The 10,882-nt window shown below is 40.8% G+C and overlaps 1 protein-coding gene across 1 annotated transcript in view; it reads right to left on the bottom strand.

The window, feature by feature from the left end:
* Positions 1-6,905: 6,905 nt before the first annotated feature.
* SETD7 (SET domain containing 7, histone lysine methyltransferase) overlaps positions 6,906-10,882 on the bottom strand; it is an 80,207-nt gene continuing 76,230 nt past the window's right edge. The window contains exon 9 of the mRNA XM_052654877.1: positions 6,906-7,052. Coding sequence (XP_052510837.1) covers positions 7,046-7,052 — 7 coding nt within the window. The 3' untranslated portion in view covers positions 6,906-7,045. The remainder of the gene's footprint in view (positions 7,053-10,882) is intronic.

Here is a 10,882-nt window from a genome sequence, read left to right as displayed (position 1 = left end):
CACATTCACTAATTTTGAAAGATTGCTGAATTTACCATTTTAGAGGAAATTAAACCGAAAGGTGATTATACTTAAAATATTTTCAGAATGTGGGAAACCAATGAAATATGTGATCTAATCTAGTTTAGAATTTTTTACTTAATCATCATGGTGGTCCTGGCTGAGTAATTTAGTTATAAAAACAAGATAATTGTATTAAATAAACTAACTGAAAATAATAATTAGAGGAAATAATTATCCTATTTTAAACATGAGACCTTAAGGAAAGAGAAGTTGTCTTTGTTTTTAATGGGATTAATCCATTTTTCTTATGCTAGAATTAAAAGTGGTTTGACTTTATCTAAATTGATATTAATTTGTAACTATTTTTATAGTAAAACAATGACAGCTGTTACAATTGTTGTGAGTGTTAACAGTTTTTTAAAGAAGGGAATCTGTTTATTGCTTATCAAAACATTTTCTAAAGTGGGGGAAGAAAGTTTACAGACTTTCCAAGCACATTTATGTTTTTTCAGTGCTGTTATTAATAATTTTTTAAAAAGTAATTTAATTTCATTTCTTTTTGTAAGGAGTTAGTAGTAAATATCCTTTAAAGTTCTCTGAAAGGACTTATTTTTTCCACTTTAATATTTATTAATTTAAAAATATTTGTACCCCATTGGTGGTGATTTGTTGTTTTAATTTTTTCGATACATGTTTTCATTTTTTAAAAGAACATATTTATCAGTTGAATGGGGATGAAGCTTTTAGATATTTTCCAAAATATTTATAAAACACTTCACCAACTATTGACAAATCACTTCCAAAATGGTGGCTATTATTAATTTTTAAAGCACAAATCACAAGTTTTATAACTTCAATGTGAGTTTATTTTAACTGTGTCCTATAGTTAAAAACCTCAGCTATGTTTTGGAAAAGTCATAGTTTGGGAGAACACCAAAGGAAGCTAATCCAGGCTGTAATAAAGTTAGTTCTTAATGACAGTGCTTTATTGACAGTATGTTGCTAATACATTTCTTCATGAAATCTAAACCAGAGTTAAATAATTTTGTTGTAGAGTAGCGTCACTGTAATTTTGCCCTCATGAAGTTCAATAAACCAGCTTTGACATAAGGAAATTGTAGCTTATTTTCTTTCTTTGGTTGAGTAGAAAATAAAACAAAAAAAAAGTTTCTTTTTTTTTCTTTGGCTTCTAGGTAATGTGTAATATATTAAACAAACAAAAACATTCGTTTGAAAATTTATTTGGAAATGCATTCAAGGTTAAAGAAGTTTTCAGGTAAAATCCCTAAATTTTAAAATGAGCTGATAGGGTAGCTTTTTTATTTGTGAGGCTGAGTAGTCCACCTTGTTCAAGAACAAACACTTCAGTGCAATTGGCAGATACCACAGGAGTGATTGACATTTCTAGATTTAGAGGCCAAAGGATTTAGAAGAGTGAATAACTATAAAACCTGTGAGAAAGAAGATGTGCCAAGTGTGAAATTACAGTCTCTGTATCAGATAACTGCTTTAGGAGAGTGTGGCCTGGGGCTTGGGGCCTCTGCAGCTCATACTGCTTTCCCTGGCCAGTTTATCTCATATATGTTCCTCTTCTGTTCAAACACAAAATTGCATTATTCATGAAAGACTGCTTTTTTAAGTGAATAATAAGACAGTAGGTTGGTCTTTTGGGGGCAGACTTACTAGAGCCTGTGTATGTGATCGTTCAGTCACTGGTCGTGTCCGACTCTTTGCGACCCCCTGGATATTGTAGCCTGCCAGGCACCTCTGTCCGTGGAATTGTCCAGGCAAGAATACTGGAGTGGGTTGCCATTTTCTCTCCCAAGGGATCAGTCTTCCCGACCAGGGATCAAACCTGAGTCTCCTGCCTCTCCTGCATTTCCAAGCTGATTCCTTACCACTGCGCCACCTGGGAAGCCTCTGTGGCAAACGCTAACACTGCGTTTGCTGAAATAACCTGATTTGTCTAACGTTTGTCAAGTACCTGCTATGCACTTTCCAGTTGTGTTAGGCGGTGAGCTGCATTGATAGACAAGATTGTCCTTGAAGAACTTAGAAAATAATACATAAACCAGTAGGAATTCTACAATGTCGTGTGGTAGATGTAATTAAAGAGGCAGATACAAAAGGCAGCACAGAAATGGCATGACCTTGTGGCTCTGGTGCAGAGGAGTGAGTGTGTGGTGAAATGAAGGGGTGGTCGGAACACTGGGAAATGAAACCAGCAAGGCAGGGTGTGGTTGAACCTCCAAGTTGCCATATATAGTGGAATTAGGACTGACTTGGGTGCAGGTATCAGAAGCTCAGTTCACATCAGCCTGCTGCTGCTGCTAAGTCACTTCAGTCGTGTCCGACTCTGTGCGACCCCATCCCTGGGATTCTCTAGGCAAGAATACTGGAGTGGGTTGCCACTTCCTTCTCCAATGCATGAAAGTGAAAAGTCAAAGTGAAGTTGCTCAGTCGTGTCTGACTCTTAGCGACCTCATGGACTGCAGCCTACCAGGCTCCTCCGTCTATGGGATTTTCCAGGCAAGAGTACTGGAGTGGGGTGCCATTGCCTTCTCCACACATCAGTCTACAAGGGTACATTTATGGCCAGAGTCTGACTTGTCTGACTTTGGGTCAAGCTGCATCCTTGTCCTGGAGTCTAAAGAAGAGCTGGGATGGAGCAGTTTCCTATCTGTGGTCTCAACTTGCTGCATACCTTCATTCTCTCTCCATACCTTCATTCTCTCTCTCCTTTGTTACTGGATTTCTCCACTTTTCTGGTTCACTTGGCAGAAAACATGGCCACTGACAGCTTCTGAGCTTTTGCATGCTGCAGAAATCCAAAGAGAAACTGACTGTCAGTCCCAAGTTAAAATGTCTAGGATGACTTGGCTAGATTCAGGAGCCCAGCGTTAAGACCAGTAGCTAAGAAAAGATCAGTTAGCAAATTTCCATGTTTGGGGAAGAAGGAATTTTGGAGAACTGAAGGGAAAAAGCCACACAAAATCATTTGAGCTTTACTGTTGAGACAATGGGTTGTTCAGTTGCTAAGTCGTGTCTGACTCCTTATATCCCCATAGACTGTAGCACGCCAGGCTTCCCTGTCCTTCACTATCTCCCAGAGTTTGCTCAAACTCACGTCCATTGAGTTGGCGATGCTATCGGTAGAAAAAGCATTTAAACATGAAATGCTTAAGAAAGCATGAAAGCATTTTAGCAAGGAAGTAAGTAAAATAATCAGATTTATGCCTAAAATTCCATTGGCAAGGGGAACATTGAGAATGGAGACACGGGGGCCAGTTTACTGTAGTAGCCTAGAAGAAAGAACTTTCAACTGGGATGTTGACAGAACAATATGCCATACAGCACTTATCTCCCTCTGGCTGGCTTATTTCACTTCGCACGAGGCCCTCCAGATTTATCCATGTTGTCTCAAATGTCCTGATTTCCATCTTTCTAAGACAATAATATTCCTGCATGGGAGTATATGTATCATATTTTCTTTATTCATTTGTCAGTGGGCACTTAGATTGTTTCCATGCCTTGGCTATTGTGAATTAAGGATCCAATGAGTATGGTAGTACAGATCCTTTTGAGATAGTGATTTTTTTGCTTTGTATACCCAGAAGTGGGATTGTTGGATCATATGGTAAGTCCATGTTTAATTTCTTGAGATATCTCCATACTGTTGTCCACAGTAGCTGTAGAGTTTACTTTCCCAGCAGCAGTACACAAAGGCTCTCTTTTCTCCATATAGTCCTCCTAAGAGATGTGAGGTGATATCTCACTGCGGTTTTGATTTGCATTTCCCTGATGATTAGTGATATTGAGCACCTTCTCAGGTACCTGTCAGCCTCTGGTATTTCTTCTTTGGAAGCATATTCAGGCTCTTCTCCTACTTTTACACTATTTACTTACTTTTGCTATTGAGTTGCATGAGATTCTTGTGTATTTTGGATATTAACTCCTTACTGGATATGTGGTGTGTAAAGTTTCTGCCATTCCACAGGTTGTCTTTTAATTTGTTGATGGTTTCCTTTGCTGTACAGAAGCTGTTTAGTTTCAGGGAGTCCCACTTGCTTATTTTTGCTTTTGTTGTCATGTAGTCATTTGCTTAAAGAAAGGGTCAACCAAAGTAAAATCCACCAAACAGAAATCAGGTCTCCCCAAACCCAGATACTCATCTGAAGTGGTGTGTTCACTCTGCGGGATGCTTGAAACACAAGTGGTTCATCAGTGTTCCTAGCGTTTATGTCTGCCAGTCCCGTTCCATCACGTGTCCTCTAGGTTTGGCTTACTGACAGAGAGCCTCCAGTTTCTCAGGCCCGCAATTCACAAACTTCTTAAGCAAATATAAGATTAGTAAATGTTATCTGCTTTGTGGAGTCTATTAGTTCACTGTATATCCACAGACGCTGTACTGCACACAGTTAAACGTTCTGAAAACTCTGGGAACTTCATCACAGAAGGTCACGTGTATCATAAACGGGACAAGGAGGCACTCCCTAAGCCTTCGTCCTTCTTGCTCTTCTCTTCTAGCTGAACACCCTTTCCCTTTATGAGCTCATCTTCAGAGGGCTCTTGATTCCCCAACCCACTTCCAGGGCCTTGACTTGGCCCCTGAATTCCTGTGGGCCATCTTCCTTTTAGGGTACCAGTGAAACACGCAACTAGATATGTCAAAATCCAAACTTATAATCCCCTGCCCTAAACTTTTCCCCTGCTATGTTTCCTCAAAACCCCCAGGCTCTGTTTGAGGCGTCCTTTCCTGCACCTCTGGTGTCTGGTCCCCCACCAGGATCCATTGCTCAATGAGTTAGTATGTGTGTTCTCCAGTTGTTGTATAACAAATGTTTCCGCAACTTAATAAAACCACACTTGTGTGTTACCTCTCACTGTTCTGGTGAGTTAGGAGTTGGGGAGATGTCCAGCAAGGCAGTCCTAGCTTGGGTCTCTCATGAGGCTGTAGGCATCTAACAGCTGGGGCTGGAACAGTTGGCACTCCCCAGACATCTCCTTCTGTCTGGTATCCCCACATGGTGGCCTCAAGTTAGCCAGACTTCTGCTAGGATGGCAAGAGTTACCCTGAGCAACAGCCCCAGATATACCTGCAGATGCCCAGGGTCTCTTCTCACTTAGCTCAGAAGTCCTGCTCTATTGTCTTGATCGAGGAAAACCTGCTGGGGAAAGAAGATCTAAAGAAAGAGAAAGAATGAAGATGGATTAGAATAAGAGCTGACTCATTGGAAGGGACCCTGATGCCAGGAAACATTGAGGGCAAGAGGATGAGATGGCTGGATGGCATCACTGACTCAGTGAACATGAGTTTGAGCAAATTCTGGGAGACAGTGAAGGACAGGGAAGCCTGGCGTGCTGCAGACCACGGTGTCACAAAGAGCTGGACACGACTTAGTAACTGAACAACAACAAAGAGAATAAAAGGGAGGCAGGGAAGGGAATAATAGGAATCCTAAAGGACAAATATAGAGGATAAAATGATGAATCAAAGAGGCACTGGTGGAATGCTGTAAAACAAAAACCCCACGAGAAACCTGCCAGGATTGAGTGTGGGGAGACATAAACTCCAACTCTGCACGGAGGCCTGTCAGGACACCTGTGGACCTTTCTTAAAACCATCGCAGAGAGTGACCGTGAGTGTTTTGTTCAGATGACTCCCTGCGTACCTCATGGCAGTCTTATTAAAAGACTGGGACTGAGATGTGCTGTATGTTTTCTGTCACAAAAAGATACGATCCAAATTCCTGGCCATTTCTATAATGATGAGTGTCTGGAGTGTATTTCATACTAAAGAATATGCTACCTTAATAGCTGTTTTTAGAAAAGCACTATTTCTTCCTAGTGGGTGTCTGAAAATGTTTTTATCTGACGTGCTTTTATTTCTAAAGTGTGTGTCACCTATAAAAATTCTATCTGAGCATTCTGAAAGTTAGAATTTTCCATTCTGTTTAAAGTTCTTCCAAACTAAGACTTTCACTAGACTTTGGATCTGTTTGTTAAAATGAAATAATTAGTTTGCAAGAATGAATTGGGGAGATGGATATCTAGCAAATGGTTTCCAGTAAAAACCTTTGCATATCTGGTAAGTGGAATTGAGAACTCAGCATCAAGGTTTAATTAGGCCTGTGAATGATGTTCTTCTATTTGGACCTAAGGATCTTCATGGGTTTTTAATTTTTTTCTTAACTTTGGTAGTCATAAAATGTGAGTATCAATGTGGGCTCAGTTTATAAATAGACTTTTGCCATGCTTTATGTTGAAGTATTAAAGATTTTCAAAATAATGAAGCATATTTAATCCTACCACTTTCACTGAAAATTATTTTCAGCTAAATAGGGCTGTGTGAGAGACAGAATAAAAAGGCTCTTTAAGACTATGTGAAAAATACAATAATTGTTTAAAACTATACTTCATCTCATCTCTTAAATTTCTATTTTGTGTGTTTCTTAATCTCCTTAAGGTTATCAGTACAGATTGTAGTTACAGTTTTTTAAATTAAACAGTTGCAAATTCCTTTGTTTTGTTTTTTTTTTTAACATATTTATTATTTTTTGACCATGTGGTGTGAAGGATCTTTGTTCCCTGACCAGGAATTGAACCTGTGCCCACAGCAGTGGGAGCATGGAGCTGTAACTGCTGGACTGCCAGGGAAGTCCCTTGATTGTGGCTATCGTTTTAGGGGAACCAATGGATGGTCACTGGAAGTGTTACCAAAGCGATCTTGGGTGTGCTCGCCCACGTGCACACTAAAGCCAGTTTACCAACACAAGGCTGCGGTGAAGAAAAGTGCAGTGTTTAGTGCAGGGCGCCAAGTGTGGAGTCCAGGGTAGCTAGTATTTGAAAGACTCACACTCCCCAAAGGCTTTCAAGATTTTTAAAGACATAGTGAGAAGGGGATTGTGGGGTTTTGATCAACTTATGGACATCCTTCTGACTCGTGGTGAGAGAGAATGTCATCAACCTTCTGGTTCCAACTGGTCTGGGATCTGTGTTCTTTCTCTGGGGTCAGTTGACTTCTTCCCCCTGTTGGGGGGTTTCAGTATCTGCAAAACACATCAAAGGACATGACTCAGAATATTGTTTATAACCCTTGAGGAGGAACTAAAAGTCCTTGGCTTGGCTTAATGGCTAAAAAAATTTTTCTTTTCCGCCTTGCTTGACTGTTTTCCTTTTTTTCCCCCTGCATTTTCTTACTTCTCCGATGAAGTTTTCCTTTGACTAAAGTTTTTTTATACAGACAGAAGGTCAGTGGAGGACATGGGGGGAAATCTATTTGGGGAAGGCCTCAGCAGATCCTGCTTAGTTACGGAAGTGCTGGTCACACACTCTTTCTGATAAGAGTGTCTGGTCTGAAGAGTTTGAAGACCACTGAGGTGCACACTTCCATCAGCATCTGTGAAACACCCTGAGCTGCTGGCACGCATGTCCTCCTGCACTTTGTGGATCTGGGCTGTGTCTCTCTATGAAAGAAGGCTGAACACCGAGTAATTGATGCTTTTGAATTGTGGTGTAGAGAAAACTCTTGAAAGTCCTTTGGACAGCTAGGAGATCAAACCAGTCAATCCTAAAGGAAATCAGCGCTGAATATTCATTGGATGGACTGATGCTGAAGCTCCAATTCTTTTTGGCCAATTGATGCAAAGAGATAACCATTGGGAAAAAAAAACCTAATGCTGGGAAAGATCAGAGAAGGCAATGCCACCCCACTCTAGTACTCTTGCCTGGAAAATCCCATGGATGGAGGAGCCTGGTAGGCTGCAGTCGATGGGGTCAACTAAGAGTTGGACATGACTGAGTGACTTCACTTTCACTTTTCACTTTCGTGCATTGGAGAAGGAAATGGCAACTCACTCCAGTGTTCTTGCCTGGAGAATCCCACGGATGGGGGGAGCCTGGGGGGCTGCCATCTATGGGGTTGCACACAGTCGGACACGACTGAAGGGACTTAGCAGCACCAGCAGCTGGGAAAAATTGAGGGCAGGGAGAGAAGGGGATGACAGAGGATGAGATGGCTGGATGGCATCACCGACTCAATGGACATGAGCTTGGGTAAACTCCGAGAGTTGGTGATGGACAGGGAGGCCTGGCGTGCTGCGATTCATGAAGTCGCAGAGTCGGACATGACTGAAGCAACTTCGCAGCAGCAGCATCTGGGAAAGACTGAGGGCAGGGAGAGAATGGGGCAACGGAGGATGAGATGCTTGGATGGCATCACGATTCAATGGACATGAATTTGAGCAAACTCTGGAAGATAGTGGAGGACAGAGAAGCCTGCTGTGCTGCAGTTCATGGAGTCACAAATTGCTGGACGTGACTTAGTGACTGAACAGCAGCAACTCTCAACGACGTGGGAAGAGGCAGGAGCCACTGGCTGGGGATTTGTGCTAGGCATACTCCCCTTAATTCATCCCTCCCTAGGATATCACAGGGGGAATGAGAAGGAACCACTTGCCTTAATTCTGCTGATGGTAGCCTTGATTATCTATAATAATCTCCGCATTTTCACAGTCAGCATCTAGTCTTTGAATGTCATTTGTTTCCTCCACAGTCACCCACTTTCCCGAAGTGCTCGCCATTTGAAAATCACTCATATTCAAACAATTCTTCTTGATTCGTTAATGATTTGACTCCAAGGGCTTTCAAAAGGAAAAAATATTCCTGATATGATGGTTGAGTCATGCCTGGTGAAACGAGCAGTTCAAGCCCGGCACGATGCTAGAGCAATACTGCATTCAGATTTTGGCGAGAACATGTGTCTTCTGGGAATTTTGTTACATGAAAGTAAAAATGAAGTCACTCTGCTTTTAACTCCTTTGCTAAGGTAAAAAAACAAAAACAAAACAAAATCAAAGCAGGCTTTCTTAATGTTAGTAAACTTAAAAACCCTGAGGTCCTCATGTTTATCTCTTGTATTGTGATGGCAAGTGAGATCAGGTTCTGCCAGCTGAACCTGGGCAAGACCCTACAAGCCGTGTTACACGTCCCTCAGCTTCAGTTTCCCCATCTGTAAAATGGGGCCAGTAACAGTCTGTAATAATACCTACTCCCTTTTATGCCTTAACATAGTTGTTATTAAATCTATATATGCTAATGAAATCCTCTTAGAAGTGTAAGACTTCTTTCTTCTGCTGTTGACAAAGTTGTTTCTGATACAAACTTCTCTGCTTTGTATTGTATTTTGTCTGGTGCGAACCATTGTCCCCACATTTCCTACAGCCAGAGTCTCTTTTAGCCTTATGAATTGAATTTAGACCAGATACTCTTGATTTCTGCAATGGATATCCTCCACTGCAGAAACGGAATGAAACAAACAAAAAGCCATCAGACTCTTCCAAACTGGTTGTGCCAGTCTGGAGTTCCTGACCAGCACAGAGCCTTGCTCATATTATATCTGGTTACTGGTTGTTGGTTTTTTTTTTTTGGTGTATGTGGTATTTATTTTTTAATTTAAAAATTATTTATTCTTAATTGGAGGATAATTGCTTTACAATATTGTGTTGGTTTCTGCCATACATCATCACGAATCAGCCATAGATAAGATATATCTCCTCCCTGTTGAACCTCCCTCCCACTTCCCGCCCATCCCATCCCTCTAGGTTGTCACAGAGCACCAGATCTGGGCTTCCTGTGTCGTACAGCAGACCAGCACTGAAACATACATTACCATGTGAAACTAGGTAGCCAATGGGAATTTGCCCTATTTGGCTGCTGTCTTAAAGGCTGTTTTCCTCGGAGGTGGCTCATTAACACTGGACTGCATAGGCAGGAATCTCTCACCCTTGCCGCCCTTGGAAACTCAGGACTTCTTTCTTCAGCCCAAGTTTTGGAACTTGTGCAATGGCAGCTGTCTCAGGAGGAGGGACTTCCCAGGCTTAAATGGATCTCTGTTTTGGAGGCCCTTCGCTGAGTCACCCATTTCTAACTCCTGCCTCCACAGGCTCTTTACTCTTTAGGCAGCCACTAAATGGAGCCTAGGACAAAGAGCTTTCTGAAGACCGATGACAATTTTTGAGACCTAGAAAAAAAAGGGATTGACCCCAAAATATAAAATAAAACACAACTAAGAATCATTTAATTAAATGTCTACAAACTAATAATTAGGCTATTAGCAAAATGTTAATATTCAAAAATCATGATAATTTTAAAAAAGGAGGGTAGATTATTCCCCTTCAAAAGGACCATGTACCATGCTTGCTGAGAAATTGATTACAAATGAAATGGCTGACTTGTAGCTAAATTGTTAAAACTTTTTTATCTCAGAAAAACAGTACTGTAGGTGCATTTTAATATATTTGATATGATGTAGAGGGCTTGGGAATTTGAATGAAGACTGTATATATATACTAGATGGCATTACAGAATGATTGTTAATTTTCTTAGTTGTGATAATGATATTAAGATTAAGTGGAAGAATCTCAGGAGCTACTTATGGAAGCATATTTAGGGGTAAAGTACCTTGATATTAGCAACTTGCCATCAAAGTGTACTGAAAAATAATAACTATATGATGGGAAGAAGGAAGCACTAATTCCATTTCTTCTGCTTATGGGTAGCCTTGATTATGGATAAAAATGTATGTATCTTTGTGGTCAGTATCTTTTATTTGAATGTCATTTGTCTTCTACACAGTCATCCTTTTCTCTTCAGTGTTTGTCATTTGAAAATTACTCAGCATGTCAGCCACCCACTTTCAAAAGTTTCTGAAAAATGATAATAGGAAGTATATGTGTGTTTATATACACACACATGTACAGGATAAATGCGGTGAAATGTTAACAAGTGTTCTGAAGACTAGAAAAGCAGGTTAGAGGAATAAGAAGGACGGAAGCCGAGGGGCATTGTTTGGATAGCGCAATTAGGAAGCCTTTGGGAG

The sequence above is a fragment of the Budorcas taxicolor genome, chromosome 17, assembly GCF_023091745.1.
Source record: "Budorcas taxicolor isolate Tak-1 chromosome 17, Takin1.1, whole genome shotgun sequence".
In the NCBI taxonomy this organism is placed as follows: domain Eukaryota; kingdom Metazoa; phylum Chordata; class Mammalia; order Artiodactyla; family Bovidae; genus Budorcas; species Budorcas taxicolor.
This window is presented reverse-complemented; position numbering and strand designations above follow the sequence as displayed.